The sequence below is a fragment of the Pipistrellus kuhlii genome, unplaced genomic scaffold (assembly GCF_014108245.1).
Source record: "Pipistrellus kuhlii isolate mPipKuh1 unplaced genomic scaffold, mPipKuh1.p scaffold_m20_p_4, whole genome shotgun sequence".
Classification (NCBI taxonomy): domain Eukaryota; kingdom Metazoa; phylum Chordata; class Mammalia; order Chiroptera; family Vespertilionidae; genus Pipistrellus; species Pipistrellus kuhlii.
This window is the reverse complement of record NW_023425540.1, coordinates 59,283,788-59,303,754: the sequence shown is the minus strand read 5'-3', so window position 1 is coordinate 59,303,754 and position 19,967 is coordinate 59,283,788. Positions and strand designations below refer to the sequence as shown.

At 37.5% G+C, this 19,967-nt stretch overlaps 1 protein-coding gene across 1 annotated transcript in view; it reads left to right on the top strand.

The window, feature by feature from the left end:
• The window catches only part of MCC (MCC regulator of WNT signaling pathway), a 338,649-nt gene that overhangs the window by 37,310 nt on the left and 281,372 nt on the right, over window positions 1–19,967 (top strand). Inside the window, exon 2 of the mRNA XM_036410932.2 lies at window positions 16,588–16,835. Coding sequence (XP_036266825.1) covers window positions 16,588–16,835 — 248 coding nt within the window. The remainder of the gene's footprint in view (window positions 1–16,587; window positions 16,836–19,967) is intronic.

The window sequence follows — 19,967 nt, the reverse complement described above, 5'->3', positions numbered from 1 at the left end:
AAGAGGGATTGAAGGGAAACGGGTAAGGTAAATGAGCCTCTGGCAGCTTCTTGACATGTCAAGTTCTTCCAGCTCAGTCTGCCTCTTTCACCTCATGTATCCCACTGGGCTCACCCAGGTCAAGACCCCAGTGTTCCTCAGATGGTCCAGGCCCTCTGCCACAATCAGGGCCATGCCTGGCCATGCCACCACACACTGATGGTAACATATAGGTTTTTCATATATCCTGTAATCAGTCGGTGTGCTAGAGCTGACTCAAACTGGCTCACAAAAGCCAATTTTCAGAAATTTTGTGAAGCCATCTTAAACATTACAGTTATTAAAAATTTAAAGCACATAAGCTTACAATTAAATTATATTAACAACAAAGGTAATAAATACTCAAAATGCATCCTACATAATAAAAGGGTAATATGCAAATTGTCCCCTCGACTGGGAATTCGACCTGAGTTCTACCAAGGGGCAGGGCTGGCCCACCAACCACCTAGGGCCTCTCTCCCCAGCAGGCCCTGCCTCCAGTTGGCCTCCCACACCCCAATCCAAGATGGAGCCAGCCAATCTCCGAGTCCCCTTCCCTAGATAGCCTGGCCTGATGGGCCCCCATTGGGGCAGGCCGGCTGTACCTCACCCGTGCACACATTTGTGCACCAGGCCTCTAGTTGCTTTATAGTTAGCTATGCTTAAGGTTATTTGTATCTCTCATATATCATGGGGTGCTACTGAACATCTCTTCTAAGCCCACAGTCAGTGATATGGCAGTGAGAATTTGACATTGGCAGTGACTGGAGAATTTATACCATAGAAATCAGCAAATTCTCCAAATCTGGCCATTGTTAATTCACTAGCACACCCCATAGCCTGAAAATTACATGGGATTTCATAAAAATAGAAATTAACTAACAAAGGCAATGGGCAAAGGAGCTGGTAGCAAGATAGTACAAAGATGCTCCTTAGCTGCTTGAGTGTTTATTAAGCAGAAATAAAGAATAAATGAAATGAAGAGTGGTAAGACAGGTTCACAGAAAAAGAATCTGGGCCATTTTTACAATATATACAAAGCATCTGGCCCAGCTAAATGAAAGGATCTTGTACATATCCGCTTGAAAGACTGAAGCCTCTCTAGTTGGCAGATAGGGGTTAAAATTTATTGGTGCATAATTTGAATCATGCCGCATAAGAAAAGATATGTGTGAATAAGAGATGTTATTCTCTAACCCACATGTGTCAAACACAAGGCCTGCGGGCCAAATCCGTCCCGCCAGGCCTTGCAATGTGGCCCGCACCGTGCTGTCATCACTGCACTCCGCTGCGTTTCCATCACAATGACAGTTTATGACTGTTCAGTAAACCATTCGGCCCGCAATTTAGGCTGGATTTTAGATTTTGGCCCCTTCTCTGATTGAGTTCGACACCCCTACAACCAGTTACTATTGTTGTGACATTGAAGAGTTGGGTTTTCCCTGAGCAATAGCACGAGGGCAGTTTTTGTTGAAGTGTTCCAGGAAATTCCAGGAGGAAAAAAAATCATGTTTAAAATCCTTATACAAAATTTCTACCAGTTGTAGATATTTCTAAAGTTCAAGAGACTGGTTTCTACTGTAAAGTCAGTATTTTTAGAAAGATGTAAATGTGTTAGATTTAACGTGAGTGCTTAGAATCTTTGATTCCAAAGAGCAAAAAAGAGCTAATTGACTGATAGATCCTGGAAAGGCAAGTGGGGGGGGGGGGGGGGTTTAGGAGGAATCAATGTAGGAGGTAAAAATAGAGACCAGTTATGCTGCTGTTCTCCCTGGTTATCACTGTCATGAAGAGACTGCTCATATTCTTAAAAGAGAATAATCCCTCCTGCTTCATATGCAGGGGAAGGCACACCCACCTCTGGGCCCACTATCATGCTGATTCCTAGTTTTCGTTCCAGACTCTGGTTTTGGGACCTTGTAGTACACTAGTCATGTCTCTGAGGGAAGAATTGCTGTCAGGTTTGTATATTGAAGTTTACTTCACAGAGGTGATCCTTGTGTGAACTGTTATCCCTTGAAGTTAAATTGAAAGATTTCATAAAGTTGCTCAAGAGATAAGGCAAAAAATGTTTCTCCTGAGTTGTTTGGTATAATCTTCATATAATAGAAAATTTATAAGTAGTCTTATCTGACTTATTTTTTTTCCTCTTCTCTGTTTTAATGGTTACTAGTTTGTGTTTAACTTGTCTTCGGTGCTGTTGTTGCATCTGCTTTTTTCTTCCGTGGACAACATAAAGTCATTCTCCTAAATTACATGGCCTAATCTTAAATATTTGGAGCGATCAATGAATTAATTTCTTTTTTTTAAGTCAATATAATTTACATAACATGTAATTTACCATTTTAAAGTGTAAAACTCAGTGTTGTTGTTTTTTTAATATATTTTTTGATTTTTTACAGAGGGAAAGAGAGAGGGATAGAGAGTTAGAAACATTGATGAGAGAGAAACACTGATCTGCCGCCTCCTGCACACCCCTCATTGGGGATGTGCCCACAACCAAGGTACATGCCCATGACCTGAATCGAACCCGGGACCTTTCTATCCACTGAGCCAAACCGGTTTCAGCTATGCCTAACTTTTTGAGAAACCTCCAAAGTGTTATCCAGTGAATTCATTTTTGTTAGTCACTTACCCTTATGTTTTTCATTGTTCAGTTCTCCTACAAATATTCATCCTTCTTTGATGTTCTGTGAGAAATGTGAATAGGAGGCAAAATGTTCAATTTCTGTAATGAGGTGCTACTTAAAGTAGCATGCAAAATAGCTGCTTTTTGGTTTGTTCTGTTTTCTGCAACTTGTCAGGAAGTATTTATTTCAAGACCCACATAGTCCCAGAATTAGGTATGCAGATTCACTTGTGGTTTCCGTGTCTGTTTTGCCTTCAGCTTGATAAATGGCCACATACTTGTATTCATGTTCTTGATGATGATGGTGATGATGTTATTGCAACTTGTTAGGTGCATTTCCAGTGCACAGCACCATGCTAAGAGGTTTACATGTTACATAATTTAATCCTCACAATACACTTCTGAAATGGATATTTTTAATCCTTCCTCACTTGTTCAGACCAAGATTTATTTATTTTTCTAAGTATGTTTTTATTGATTTCAGAGAGAGGAAGGGAGAGGGGGAGTTAGAAACATCAATGATGAGAGAGAATCATCTATCGGTTTCCTCTTGCAAGCCTCCTACTAGGGATCAAGCCCGCAACCCAAGTATGTGCCCTGACCAGAATGGAACCATGATCTCCTTATTTAGGGATTGGTGCTCAACCACTGAGCCACATTGTATGGGCCAAACCAACGTTTTAATCAGTGAAGACATTCCACATTGCTGAAGGTTGACAGGTCAGCAGGAATCTGTCTACTCAAGTGTGGTTCTACTGGACAAACCTGGTGTTTGAAAACCAAGATCATGCCTATATTAAAAAAAAAAAAAAGATAAAAAAAAAAGATAAAAGAAGACCTTAGACAAAACCACCACATAGTTTCAAATTCTATACCTAAAAAATATATGGGGGGGGGGGGATGACCCATAAAAGCAGCATGCAATAACCTTTTATGCTATTTAATATTTAAGCGTAATCTATAATAATAAAAGCATAATATGCTAATTAGACTGGACATCCTTTTGGATAACCTTCCAGACAGAGCCGGGGCTTCGCCTGGGTCCCAGCTGCCTCCCAGTGACCAGAGGGAAGCTCTGGTTTCAGGTGCCTGTGGTGGCCGGAGGGAAACTGGGTTCTGGGTGCCGGAGGGAAGCCAGTGTCAGCAGCTAGGGGAAGGAAGGCCTACTCTTGTACTAATTTCGTGCATCCGGCCTCTAGTATTTGTTATAAGTTGCACTAGGAAGATTCTTATTCCACTGTGGTGTGACATTTAATGTTGTCCCATAAGCATTATAAACCTAGAAAAATGATTATTGGCTTTTAGATTCCCAAGATAAAAAGTCCTTCCTCTCCAGATTCGTCATGGTCCTAGCTTTTCAAATGTGGAAGCTGTTTTGTGCCTCAGTAGATTTCCCTTGCTGCATTTGGTGCCGAGGGAAATCACTGATTGCTTAGGCAACAGTGGTGTAAGCCGTAACAGCATTTTCCTAAATGAAAGCATGGCCCCTGGTAGCACAGCCCCACACATAGCTCTATTTTTGAAATATTGTAGGTTTTCCAAAATTGCCCCTTGATTTCAATAGTTTTAGAAGTGCAAATTTTATGCAAGAACATGAAAAGATGATCTATAAGATAAGAAATAGAAATGGCCAATATTTAAATAAAAAGCTGTTCAACCTCTAGTTGTCAAAATATTTAAACTGAAATGAAATGTAAATGTTTATTTAGTTAGTTGGATAGTTATTATGGAACAAGTATATGAACATGGTACAAAATTCTAGAATACAAAACCATGTACAATTATGCAATAAAAAGTATAATTCTCTCCTCCTGTGCTCTACTCCAGCCACGCCATTCTCTTCCCCAAAGGCAACTACCATTACCATTTTTTAATGGACAACTTTAATGGCTGTCTATGAACATGGGAATGTGTATACATATACACTGACACGTGTATGTATCATAATATATATATGTATATAAAATACATACATATGTAATACTATGCACAATATTACATACTTGCTTTTTCCCCTGAAGTTATTCTTGTAAATTTTTTCATATCAACACATATATAGCTGCCTTGCACTTGATCCCCCTAACATTTTTTAAACAAAAATTTTCAAACATATTGAAAAGTTGGGGCCTTATTCTTTTCAATAGATGCATAACATTTCATTATGTAGATATACCATAGTTCATTTACTAGTCCCCTTTAAAAATATTTCAATTATTTACTATCATTTGTCTTTATGAAATAACACTGCAATAAAATCCTTATACATAGGTTATTTGACCTATGTGGGAATATATCAGTAGAATTACAAAGAGTGAAATTGCTAGGTAAGGGGTATGTGTATTTTTAAATTTTTAGATATTGCTAAGTTTTTCCTATGGAGATTGTAGCCATTTATACATATACTAACCATGGCTCTCTACTATAAATGGATGAAAAACCAAGATACTATTTTTTCTTATTGTTTTGGCAGTTGTTTTTAAGTAAGAGAATACTTAGTGTTGGTATAGGTGTGAAAAAGAGAGAAGACATACATATTGCACCAAATCTGTAAGGTTAAATATGTTAAAAGTCATTTATTCAGGTAACATTTACTAAGTGCCTGCTATGTGTGAGCCTCTGATCTACATGTTGGGAAGGGAGAGAGACCAATAAATATTCCTGTTCTCACATCTGATATATAAATTGTCATGAATGATTCTTGATTTTTTTTTAAATGAAAACTGCCAAATCTCAATTGGTAAGAATTATCCTAATGATTTAGATTTCATGATGCATTTTCATTCTCTCTAAGAATGGTCAAAGGACTTATTTTAAGAAGGGTTGTAAATGACAATCAGAGCAGAGGTTTAGAAATGACTTTTCTAGCTAGCCATATTCCTAACAAGTACAAATACACGTTCTTCACTCTCGGATGCAGAAGAGAAGGATAACTACAGGGTCCAGCAATTAGCATCAATCCCTGTTTTACTCCGGGGCCTTCCTGGACTTCTATTCCCATCTGAAGCCACCAGAGGACCCTAATGGATCCAGGTCCTGAACTCCTTAACGCTTCCTAACTGAGAGCTTTGAACATCCGATTAAACTCTTAAAACTTCCATTCAAAACTTTCATACAACCTGAATCTGTAGTCTAACATGTAAAAAAAGACAAGCAGGGTGGGGATGCTATACGTGACCTGCCCTCAAGCCAGCCCTTTCATCTTCTGTCTCCTGCCCCCTTGCTCTCTTCGGGCCTGATGAGCAGTCTGAAAGCCACTGCCCCTGAGAGAACCTGAGGTTTTTTGCTAGGATTATTAGTATGTGAGGAGTTCGTATTAATATACATTCATTCGTTTTCCTGTGCTCCCCTCTCCAACCTCACCCTTGAGCTGGAAAGAGCATTGGACGGGGAGTTAGGAGACGTAAGCTCTGCCTCGAACTAGTCACTAGTTTGGTAATCTGTAAACTGAGGGGGTTTGACCAGATGAAAGCAGAGATGGCAGCGCTCAGATTCTTGAGCCTGCAGGAGATGTTTGACTGAGTGAATAACTGAATGGTGTGGAACGTATCGAATATGTGGGCCCTATCAAAGGGGAGGCACTGGGCTCATTCTGTCATCATCCTGAATAAAAAACGACCCCTGCAGCGGAGGTTATAGAAATCAAAAGAGGTTCACTAACAAAGTTACACATGTAGAAAATAGCACAGGCAGGATTTCAGAAAAATTGGGACACAGGCAATACTATACATATGAAATTTGTATCTCTGCGTCTAAAGAATGCTTTCCACTTTGTCCACTGTCATAGTATACCTATACTCAGCTTCCCCTTAAAATGTTTTTATTTCTAAACATTTCCTGTAGGTCCTTTGAGATCAACTAGGTTTTGGACTAAATCTCAGTTCACCTTCTTTATAGCTAGCAAGTTACTCAACCTGCCTGGTCTTTAGTCTCCTCAACTTCAAAAAGAGGATAATAATATCGTCTTTGCATGTTTATCATAAGGATTATGTCAAGTTCTGAGCACAAAGTATGTGCTCAATAAATAATAATTATATTAACTTATTCTGGGATTATAATCACTGTAGATACACTTTTGTATTATGCCTTTCACTCTTGAACAGTTTATTATAAGCATTTCTTATGTTGCCCAGTCTCTCCATCTGTCTTCACTAAGTGGATAAATAGTATTTACTCAACCATTCTGCTGTGATTGATATTTAGGTCCTATTGCTTATGTTATCATAGTGGAATGGACATAGATTTGAAAATTCAGACATGTTTGAGTTAAAAATTTCTAAATCTACCTCTATTTGGTTTGGGTTTAGTAAATTTCTGATGATAATACTTATTTTGCAGCATTGTTATGAGAATTAAATAATACAGACAACAGCTATTAAACTGCAACACTTTGCCAGGAACATCATACATTATCAAGACATGCATGGGAAAGGCTCTGGCTCCCGTTTCTGGAAGCTCTTCTTGTGGATCAATACAAACCTCACTGAGCTTCTCTACACGCAGACCTCTGCTTCAGCCTGCTGGTGGAATAGCAGTGACACGCACATCTCCATGTAAGATGCATGGCTGCAATCTTAAAAGTACTCTTTAGTTCTTAATTTATGTTTTATTTGCTTTTCTGTGAGTAAAAATTATTTTTCTTTCTTTTTTTAAAAATTCAAAACCCCTAAGTATTATTTTTATCTTATTAACCATTCATTTTAAAATAATTTCAGACTTATAGAAAGTAGCAAAGTGGCACAAAGAATTCCCTTATAACCCACTTTCCCCAATGTTTACATCTTAACCATAGAGCAATAAGTACAATAACCAACATAGAAAATCAACCCTACACAATACCATCAACTAAACTATAGACCTTATTCAAATATCACCATGTCCCACTAAGATCCATTTTCTGGTCCAGGATCCAATCCAAGATTTCCTACTCCATTTAGTTGTCATGTCGTTTTAAATTTTATTATTTATTTATTTATTTATTTATTTTTAATTTATTTCAGTTAAAATTTAATTTATATTGAAATTTTATTCATGCAATTTTCTTCTTAAAATTTTTCAACTACTTGTTGATATTCATTATTATTTTATATTGTTTTCAAGTATACAGCATAGTGATTAGACATGTCTATATTTCACAAAATGATCCCCCAATAAAATAACAATTATTTTTTTAAATCTTACTCTGAATGAATAGTCAGCTACATTTTTAGACTAAGTTGAAAAAATGTGGTTGAATTATCCTTTCTCTAGTGGGTCCAGATATAGACTACTAGCAAGATTGCGGAGAATTCTTTTTATTGCTAGTTCAGAGGAGAGGGCAGAGGACAGCAGAGTTGCAGCTTGAAGAAACTGCATAGCATTTACATAGGCAAGAGTTTATTGTGTCACAACAGAATGTGTCTGATCTGGGTAATTTTAAAAATTCTCCAATGTTATAAATGAATGTGTGACTGTCTTGGTTTATTAAAATCAGATATCCACATGCAAGATGAACTTAAGGTAGCAACTCCTTTCCTTCAGCTGGAAGGAAATAAAACAGCATACAGCTGGATTCTGAGATGTAAATTGCAGGGAAGCTCTGTCTGTAATTAAGAAAATACTGTTTGTGTTTAATTTTACCATGATTTTTCAGGAAGAACAAATTGTACATTAGACGGGGAAGGCAAGAAGTAAGGCCTTTAACAAGTGTAAATTTATTTCCGGGTTGTAATTTCTAAAATGAACCTATGAATTTTTAATTTATACATCGATTTGGAGTAATTAGCCCTTGAATTGTCTAGCTTTTGAGACATACATATTTAGAGGAGGATGGGCCATGGAGAGCATTTTGATTTTCTGAATCATCAAGGGGAAAATTACGCCCTTTACTGAAAATTATACAGTGGTTTTCCCTTCCCGGAGCCCCCACAGTCCTTCCTGTACCACCAGCTTTGGTGTTCACTAATCATGGTCTTGTTACATTAAAAAAATATGTAGGCATAGGCTAGATACTCAAAATTGTATTATTATTGAAAATCTTTTGGTTTCATAAAAAACCTATTTTGTATGAGTCTTTCCTTAAAAAATCACATTGACGTGGATTCTTTCCTTAAAAATCACATTGCCTGGTAAATTTTGAGCATTTTTTTTTATCTTTACAAAGTTTGGAGAAGGAAAAGAATTCAAGTTTTATGTAATTACCAAGTCATTAAATCCTTTTTGGAAGTTTTATATACTGATGCCTATTTATGTAAGTCACCTACATAAGATTAACTAAGGCCGTGGTCGGCAAACTATGGCTCGAGAGCCACATGCGGCTCTTTGGCCCCTTGAGTGTGACTCTTCCACAAAATATCATGGCCTGGGTGAATCTGTTTTGAAGAAGTGGCATTAGAAGAAGTTTAAGTTTAAAAAATTTGGCTCTCAAAAGAAATTTCAATCGTTGTACTGCTGATATTTGGCTCTGTTTACTAATGAGTTTGCCGACCACTGAACTAAGGAGTTTTAGACAACTGAAGGCCAAGTGCGAATTGCAAGCTAATAAAAAATCTTGACAGGGTAATAACCGGAATGACCTGCGAGCTGATACACTGTAAAGAGGCACCTGGCTTTCCTCTTGGCAGGGCTCTGGGTGCCGAGGCTGAACTCCGTGGCTGACTTTTCTCTGACACGGTTCTTTAAATACCAGGATTCTGATTGCCACTGGAGACCTGGCATGTAGCTTTTGCTCAAATGCCTTCTGTGTTTACATGAATTAAAATTTGCAATTTTGCCCAAAAGGGTAGATGGCAGAGTAAGTTTCTGTCCTGTCCCTGTCCTCCAGATACAGTCCCCTCCGAGAGGCAGCCCCGGTAACAGTTCTTTAGCCATCCTTCCAGAGATTATCTGTGCACATATTCTACCTCTTCTTTTACACATCTGGCCACCTAATATATACACTGATCTGCAACTGCCCTTTTTAAGTTAACCCATTTTTGGAGATTGCGCCATCATTTTATACAGCTGCTTCATTCTTTTTAAAGGCTGTTTTATATTCACTGCATTGTATAGATGAACCATAACCTTACTGGTGGATATTTAGATGACTTCTAATCTTTTGCTAATACAAACAGTGCTGCATTGAATAACCCCAAATATTAATTGTTTTGCACACATAAGCAGATTTCTAGAAATGGAACTTCTGGGTCAAATGGTCTGTGCAATTTTTATTTTGACAAATATTGCCAAACTGCAGAAGATGGTTTACAGGTTATAAACCCACCAGCAGGGTTTGAGCGTGGCATGCGCTTTTAAATCCTAGACCTGGCCTTTGTTACTGAAGGATGTGTTTTTCTGAACTTGGCCAGAGCTCAGAGCCTCTGGGCTCACTTTGTTACATGGGTGACATTCTGTCCATGATCAGGACTCAGGTTCCAACACTTCTGTGCCACTATTTTTCTTCCCAGCCATTTGATGGCCTTGCTTACAGCCTCAATAGGCTTTTATATATATGTGTGTTTCCTCATAGTCAAGGGCATTGAGGAGGTGCTGATGTTTCAGTCCCTGGGTTTTGGCAATGTGGAAGCATTGATTTGAAAGTCAACATACTTTATAGGAGGGAGTCTTCCACCCTTAAATAAACAAACTGAATTTTTTTGACCTTTAAAGCTGAATGTTGGTGGTGTCATATAGCTATCACTTCACCACTGAGCCACAATCTCTGCTAAGCCGACATCACACTGTCCCTGTGGGCCTGGCTTCCCACTAGTTCTTTCTCTGGGGCCTGCAGCCCTCTCACTCTGCCACTTCCTCTTGTCCCTCACCTTCAGTTCCTCTTTCCCTACTTACCCAAACAACTTTTTATGAACTCTACCACTTCTCCTTAAACTACTATAATAATACAACAGCTCCAAGCACAAACCAGAGTGCCCTTTGATTTTTCCACCTGTACATCTTCCTCCCTGTGCTTCCTATTTTATAGTATGGGCTATAGTTTATATTCTAAATTTCTAAAATATTAAGATCCCTTTTTGTTCAATATGCAGAGTACCTCGCTCACAGTGCTCACTTATATATACAACTAGAGGCCCAGTGCAGGGATTCCTGCAGGGGTAGGATTCCTTGCCCTGACTGATGATCCGGGCCGATCGGGGCCAATAGGGGCTGGCCAGCTTGGGGAGGGACCATGGGAGGTTGGCTGGCCATGGAAGGTTGGCTATGGGAGTGCATTGACCATCAGGAGGCAGCTCCTGCATTGAGCGTCTGTCCCCTGGTGGTCAGTGTGCCTCATCGTGACTGGTCAACCAAGCTTTTTGTCATTCAGTCATTTGGTCACTTAGGCTTTTATATATATGTTTCATTGAGGGATTTTTTTCAAGGATTTAATTTTAACTTCATTTTAATTTAAATATATTTTAAGGCATGTGCATTGCTTTAAAAAGTGTTGCCTTCACTTGTTTTCACAGTATGCCATATTTGATATCCCCATGTAACATTTGAGGAAATGAGACACAATGACAAAATTTCTAGCCTCAGGCTGCTGCATATATTGGGATTTAATCATTCCCTTCTCATTTCTGTGATCAGACTACACAGCTTCATCTACCTTTCATGTTATGATATTTAAATTAGAATCGGAGAGACTGAGTGGCATAGAAAGAAAATTATTCGTGAAAAGAACATTGCGTTTTTTTATTCTTCAAAGAAAGGTATACCAATAAATAGCATTTCCTCCCATATTATTTTTCTTTTAGTGCCATATTCTAAAACTAAAGTACTTTGGGAGATATTTAGAAGAAGTTTATATGAAGTCTTCGCACTTAGGAAAAATTCCCTGTGTGCTGAATATTTTTAAGTGCGGGCGGAGAGAATAAAAATAATAAAATTGGGGGAAATTTGCTAGCGTCACAGTGTCAGCCTCTGAGAGAGGTTTGAGTTTCTGCCCAGGCCAAAGGAAGACGCAAGGAGCCAGAATAAATATTGAGACTATCTCTGATTTTGAGCAGATATGAATGGAGATTAAGGACAGACATATAAAGCCAAATGACTTGTGAAGCCAGAAGAACTGAGAGGGGTGTTAAATGAGAGCGAGAACGAAACCAAGGAACAGAGTTGAAAAGAATGGGGACAGGCAGGAGGCTTCCAGGGTGGCTGCGCCTGGAGGCTCCTCGTGGCAGGCTACTTCCATTTCCCAGGCCAGAGATCAAGTGCACAGGAGGAGCCTAGCAAAAAAAAAAAAAAAAAAAAAAAAGGAATTATCATCGGTTATTCAGTTGAAGAGCACTTGATGAAAAATTTTGCTTTATCTCCTACTTCCACCTTTAGCTACTCCTCTTTGAGAATGGAAAAAATAAATTGAATTACAAGTTTATCATTCACTGCAGGTTGTGAGTCTTATATATGTTAAATACATGGTGTAATATAAAACTTTTTGCCTTGATGTGAAAATTTGGGTCCACTCTTCTTTTTATAATAATGTCGTTATGTCTAATTTACCCATAAAAATATGACCTAAAATTATCTGAAAGGTTAACTATTCTCTAGGTTTGTTGAAATACACTTAGAAATAAATTTTTACAAAGTGGCATCCTTTCCAAACATTTTTATTGCCTCCAAACTGATATCTAGTAGCCTTTTCCAAGTATCCTCTCTTTCTGCATCTTCCAGATGTGACTGTCTTGGACATATTTTTTGGAAATGGGGTCAATTACTTAGCCTTAGTGGGGTTTTGAAGGGACATTTATATATTAAGAACAAGTTAACCATTAGTCATACTGACTGTTATTGCTAGTTTATTCAATTAGTAAAGATTTACTGAATGCTCTCTGCAATGTCTATGTCTGGGGTTATGAGAGGTGCCCTTTGTTCATTCATTTAGCCACCAACCTATTTAAGTACCTGCTATGAATTAAGCATGGTGCCAGGAACTTGGGACAGGTTCCCTCTTATAAGGAGCTGATAAAGCCTATATAATATATCTCTATATATAAAAGCCTAAGTGACCGTTCGACCATCCTGCTGGTAGCTATCATACACACTGACCACCATGGGGCAGATGCTCAGCGCAGGAACTGCTGAGCTGTGGTGACTTGGCAGCTGCAGTTCTCGGGTGACACACCCATAACCAGAGAGGAGGGAGCCCGATTCTGGGGTGCATCACCCAAGAACCACCCTCTCGCAATCTGGGAACCCTCAGGGGAAGGCAGAGAGCCGGTTTTGGCCTGATTCCTGCAGGTCAGGCTGAGGCACCCCACCTGGTACACGAACCCATACACCAGGCCTCTAGTGGAGATAATATATCTTAAAGTTATTATGAGGATTAAGTGAAATAACATTTCCAAAGCACTTAGCACAGCCCCTGAAACATCAGTGTTCTGATTATTTTTCCCTAGAAATGGCTGAGGCTGCTTTTGAGAAGTATTTACAAATCACTGTGAGGATAGTCTGAATCTTGCTTAATATAGAACGTTAATTTACTGATTTTAAAAAAATAATCCAAGGGTCAGATACATTAAAATATTTTCTTCCACTGAAATATTAATAGCAAAGTCCAAATGGAGAAATTGTCAAAAGAATAAAGAGTAAGAATATTAGGAAACAGTTATAAAGTAGAAGAGCTTTTAAAGAATATGTAAAAGTAATATTGTACTTGTTTGCAGATGATTTCTTCTTGAATGTTTGCTTTTAGTCCCTCTTGACATTTCACCTGGAGAAGGGGAAGCCATCACGTCAGTGACTGATCTTGGCTATTCATTACTTCAGTGAGTCCTCAGGAAGTTCAGGCTAAACATCCGAAAGAATTAATATTACAATAACTCAAATCCAAGAAGACAAAGGTAGTGCTTCCTCTAGGAAACAGGCACATCCTTCCCCAACCCCCTGAATCTAGTAAATCAACCAGAATTTTTTTGTCCACAGGTGGTGTATTGGATATGAATTTAAATCTGATCAGATTTACTTAATCTAAAAAGTAGGCATGTTTTTGTGTGTCCTATGGATGGAGATGAACTCAATCTTAGAAAATCAGGTTCAAAGAAAACTAACAGATTTATGATACAATGGCTTTTCTATATTCGGAGGGAAATGCCTCGAGTTTTATAATTCCTTTATTACCTAGAAGTAATAACTGACATTTGTAACAATTTCCTTGCTTGACTGAGTCTATTGCCTGAAGCTTATTGAGGATGCTGCATTCTATTTTATTTTCCCAGTGCTCTTCAGTAGAACTCTCTGCAATGATAGAGCTGTACTGTCTCTGCGCTGCACAGTGTGGTGGCCATCAGCCATATGTTGCTATTGAGCATTCAAAATGTGGCCGTTGGCCTGAAACTGTTATAATAGAAGATTGTACATCAACTGTATTTTAAAAATAAAAATAAAATGTTTAATGTGGCCATTGAGCTAGTGCAACTGAAGAATGAGTTTTCAATTGTATTTAATTTTAATTAATTTAAATGTGAACTTAAATAGCCACCTGTGTGTATATATTTGCAGTGGAATATAAGAATGTGAATATTAATTCACAAGAGTTAAAATAGGTTCCCATGTAGACAATATTGAGGAAGTTGGTAACAGAATTTCTGGTTTTATAATAGAATATCTTAATATTTCATTAGCTGTGAGATTTCAAAAAGAATCCTGTAATAAATTAGATGACTTAAAACATTCCTTCTTTATATCTTGACCTTGTTTTATCTTTGCTATTTTTTCTGTATATGTTACAAGTTGACAACAGTGCTCAAAAGCAGTTTTCAGATACAAGCATTATGCCAAAAGCTTTATTATTTCTATTTCTAGTAGTATATTTTATGAGAAAAGAGAAGAGAGAGAGAGAGAGAGAGAGAGAGAGAGAGAGAAAGAGAGAGAATGAGAATGAACCCCTAGACTCAACTTTGAGCTAGTCTTAGACATTCATTACTTTGGCTCACCTACTGTGTTAAAACCATAGTAGAAGGATCCTAGCCTTAATTTTTTAAAGATGCCTGTTATATGGTATTTTGCTTGTTTAGATAATATCATCCATTAATTTTTTTTTCTTCATGGCTTATTATGTTCTTGTCCCATGTGTTTATAGACCACAACTAAATAATCATAATAATAGCTACTATTTACCGAGTATTTCATATGTGTCAGGAATCATGTTCACTGCTATACATGTGTTAGGTAATTTATCCTCAGAACAAACAAACCTATAGAGAGATCCTATTATTATCCTCATAAAAAAAAAAAAAAAAAAGGACTTAGTAATTTATGAAATACTGTAGTATGTTGTAGGAAGTTGAAAAAATAAGAATATAAACACCATATTCCTACCATTCAGAAAACATTAGTGTTAACATCTTTTTATGTGAATCTCTGGAATTCATAAAACTTCTTTATCTTTCATCAAACTTCATTTTTAGACTATTATCTAAAAATATAACAAAGACATTCTTATTTTGGAATGTAAAATCTGAACATCAACCCTTCTTTCTGTGTGCATTCATACTTTAGCAATCTTAATCTTCCCTAAATTTTGGGTGAATCAAGCTGAATATCTGACAAGTTGTATTCAGGCAAGGGCAAAAACAACAACATAGAAATGTATTGTGTATCAGTTTGCTGCTGGGGAGCAATCACAACATTTTATTGGCATAGGCAATAAGATTTTATTCCTGATTACACATCTTGGGGTCAGCTAGAGTGGCCCTCCTTAGGCTACAGGTCAACAGGTCAGTCAAGGTGGCTCATTTTGGGTTATGGGTTAATAGCTACCATGATTTGGTCCTCTCGTAATAATGGCAGAATCAGGGGGGGTTGGCAAGCCCAACTATGTAAACACAAATCGGCTAAAATCTCAAGGGTCAAAGCAAGTTGTATGTCAATTCTAAAGTTAAGAGAGGGACACACCTACCATCAGTGTCCTTGGCCCTCGCCCAAGACAAGGGTATGGATGTATGGCACTACCAAAGAGGAATGATTGGACTTTGGTGGTATCAATATGTTGAGACAGGAGCACTAACTTAGTTAGTGACCATGGACTAGTTTTGAATGTCTCTTCCAGCTCTTAAATTCATAATCTTTTGACCTTTATTGAGACTTACCATTAAAAAATATATGAACAAAATATTTCCCCAAAGAGTTCAGTGAGAGAGAAAGAAAAAACACAAGACTTATGTGGCAGGTTCCAATGATGTCCTCCAGATATATGTTCTTGGACAACATAGTGTTTTATTGTTGTTCCTTTTTAACTCTTTTTATTTATTTTTTAAATTTGAGAACCTCGAAGCTGGATATACCACTTAGTCAAACCACAGACTTCATCAATCCCTCTTGTCTAGGATCTACTTACTTCACACATTTACATTATGTCCCAGACCTGCAAGGCACTTGGGATTTGATCCCTGCTCTAAGTCTAAGGAATTGCTAATTGTCTATGGGAGCATGACAAATATTAAAAGAAAATCAGGAAAAACCAGAGGTAGTCGAGCACTGAGTCATGAAAGTCAAGATTAAATAATATTTTGAAGAAGCACTAAAATTAACTGAATGGTCCAGAAAGCTGAAAACTGATCTTGTTAAAATCTTTGTTCTTACAACTTGACTAGATTTAAAACTCAGCCAAGAGTAGAAACAATGTCTTTTCTATGTTCTGAAACTTTATCTTACAGTAGGATTACAGTGCTACATTCTACAGGTGCTCCGTCAAATTCAAAAGGGTGAAAAGGAGGGACGGGTGTGGAAACAGGAAGAAAAAACGAGAACAAAAGATTTAAAGTTGCCTCACTCTCCCAAATAATAATAGAGTTCTTGTCTAGAATAACTCAGGTGAAACAGATCATTTTGCACACTTACCACTTTTCTAGAAGCTACCAGAATGTTAGAAATACAATTAGCCTGGGGTGAATAGACTAAAAAAAAAAAACCCTTTTTTTTTTTTTTTTTTCCACTCACCACTTCAAATCTCTCTCCTAAACAACATTTCTTCGGTTCAACCCCTTTTGTAGGAATGACTTGCTGATGGTCTGTCGCCAATTGAACATGGAAGAGTCTGTGGCTGAGATCATGAACCAACTGGGCGCAGATGAAAATGGGAAGATTTCCTTTCAGGATTTTATAAGATGCCGCATGCAGCTGGTTCGAGAAATTAGGAAGGAAGAAGTGGGCCTCTCTGAGAAGTCAGACAACTCCTGTGAAAAGAAGCGACTGAGGGATAGAATTGCTTCCTGGCCCACGAGCAGTGACAACAGTTTGGGTAGGTACAACCTGGTGCTCCACTGGCTCTGCGTCCTTGTCAATGTGAGTGACCTGCCAGCCTGCTGCCGGCTTATCCCTGGGCTGCTCTTGGCTGCACTTCCCGGGATGAGTGCTGGCTATTCCCCCTGTTCTCTCTTGAAGCTTCACAGCTCCTCGTTTACTGCTTTTCTTATTTTAGTTTTTCCCTTTTCCAAGCATAAGGATGTATTCAAATAGCTCTTAGGGAAGAAGGGCAAATTGGGTTGGAAAGGTGACGGCTGCATTAGCAGACCTTAGAAACTATTTGGGGGGTTTCTTCAAAGCTTAGTGCAGTAAGGTTTTTAAAAAGCTTTTCTTTTTTATTTAATGTTTTAAATTTTTCCTATAAGTATAGTTTTTCTGTTCATAAATATTGTTGGTTTCCTAGTAATACATGATAAGCAATTGGAAAGAAAGTTCATAAAAATGTTGAACCTAGGTGATAGGAACTTGTAGTTTATTGTACACATTTCTGAGCAATCAAATAGGTATTTTGTAGTATGTTTGCAATTTATCACAATAGAAAATTTAAAAGAAAGAAAGAAAAAAAAAAAGAGGCATCTTAAAGGGTAGCTTGAACAAGACAGAGGAAAGTGGCTGAATTTTCTACCTATGCTTTATGGATTTTTTCCCCTTAACAGTGTCTCCTGAATCTCTATTTCTGGGAAGATCTAGTGGCAAGAAGCAAACTCTATGATGATAGTCCATCATCTGTGAATATATACTAATTAGTATGGATAGCTATATAGTGCCCTAAACACACACACACACACACACACACACACACACACACACACCCACACACACACACCACACACACACACACAATCCTGAGGAAGTGGACCTTTAGAGAAGTAAGTTCACGGCTCCTGGCAGTGGAATAATTTAGAGGATTATTATTGAGTAATTAAAATAATTAACTGTCCTCTTATTCCCTATGCCTTACTATTAATGGGTTCCATTTTAGCTTCAAATCAGATGTTTGGTAATGCATGTGCTCTCAGGATAATATGCAGAAAATTTTCATTTTTAAGTGACATTTTTCTGAGTATTAAAGTAACACATGTTCATTATAGAAAATAAGGAAAAGGCAAGCAGAAGAAAATAAAAATCATCCTTAATATCTCATCACCTAGAAATAATAACTACTGCTTACATTTCTTCCTCTCTTCTCTCCTTTCTCATATATGAGTGATTTGTTTTTTATTGATTTTTTGACATGCTTTCTATATAGCCCTTTGTATTTTCCTCATGCTTTTTAATAGCATTTGAAAGCATGATTTGTAATGGTTGCATGACATAAAATGGACATTTATTAAATGAACGAATGAGTGAAGTTCTTTTTGCTAAACTATATTTTCTAAGTTTTCTGCCAAGATCATAGACTTTTTATGTAGATACATACCACAAACACATATATTTTGCATATAATTGAATACCAGATAGCCATTAAAGTAATATATAAATGTGTATCAAATGTATTGGATATATATAGAAGGAATACTTTTGTGGAAAAAACCATTATATATAAAAAAAAATTTTTTAATATGAAGTATATATCTATAACTATTCTAAAAACAACAGGTTTGATAAAATTGCTAACCACACCTAATTGGTTTGAGCATCTCATAAGATTGCCCCAAATAGGGAAAGGGTTAAAAACAATTCCTTTTTTTATCCTTTTTTATAATATATACCCTTGGACAAAGAAGAGGTAACTGAGAAGAGGTGAATCATAAAACACGTCATGAACTGAGGAAATGCCAGTTGATGTGAAATCTTTTACCAGTTTTTCCTGTAGTTTAGGCTTCAGAGTCAGGTTGTTCGTGAATCCTGGTTTTACAGCCTGCATGACACTAGACAAGTTACTTGACCTCCCTGTATCTCAGTTTCCTAATTAAATGTGCTATGAGAACAATTATTGTTATTTGGAGGACTGCGGAAGCAAATATATATTTACACATATGTAAAGCATCTATTTATATGGATTTATAAAGCATACACACACACATATACATATACACCGAGTGGCCAGTGTATATGTATATATATTATCTGAACACATAATAATCTGGCCACTCAGTGTATATCCTATATAATAAAAGGCTAATATGCAAATTGTCCCCTAGACCAGGAGTTTGACCAGCAGGCAGACCGGCCTATCGCTCATGTCCCCTCCCCCTGGCCAGGCTGGCTGGACCCCATCCATGCACAATATCAGGCTCTAATATATATATATATATATATATATATATATATATATATATATATACACACACACACACACACACACACACACACACACACACACACACTGAGTGGCCAGATTATTATAAGTTCAGAGATCATAATAATCTGGCCATTCAGTGTATATGTTAAAGCACATAATAAGCACTACATATTAGTTAATATTGTTATTATTATTATTAGCACCCAATTTTGTTTCCTGGAAATTGTCACAATTACAACTCATATATTGAAAAATAACCACCTATTCAGTCTAATATGAATCAAATACATTTAAAATTTTCATAATTGAAGATTTGTGTGTTAAATTAGTCCCTCTCTTTGCTGCATTATTAATCTTTCCTTCTGACTCTATACAGACTTTAGTATCTCCCATTTGGGGGTGGCGAGTAGGAGAAAACCTCTCTTGACTTCATGTCCCTTCTAACTACTGCCCAACTTCTCTGGTGCTCTTCATAGCAAGTTTTTTGAAGAGTTTGTCTGAATTGAATGTTTATCAGTTCTGACCTCTCATTCTTGCTTCAACTATGCCTCTCATCTTCAGTCATCACCACTCCATTGAACATGCCCTTATTGTCTCCAAGTTGGCCAACCAGATGGTTTCCTCTTCATCTAGATCTTTGGCATTTGACTCAGCTGTACTTTATTCTTTTGGACTTCTCAACACATTCTCCTGAGTTTCTAGTTTCTGCCTACCATTTTGATTCCCCCCCCCCCCTGTCTCTCTGTCTCTGTCTCTCTCTGTCTCTCTGTCTCTCTCTTCCCCCTTTCTCCTTTCCTCCCTTCATCTTTCCCTCCCTTCTTTCCTCTGTCACTACTCTTCTCCTGTACCACTTCCATATTTTTAGGTGCCTCTGATTACATT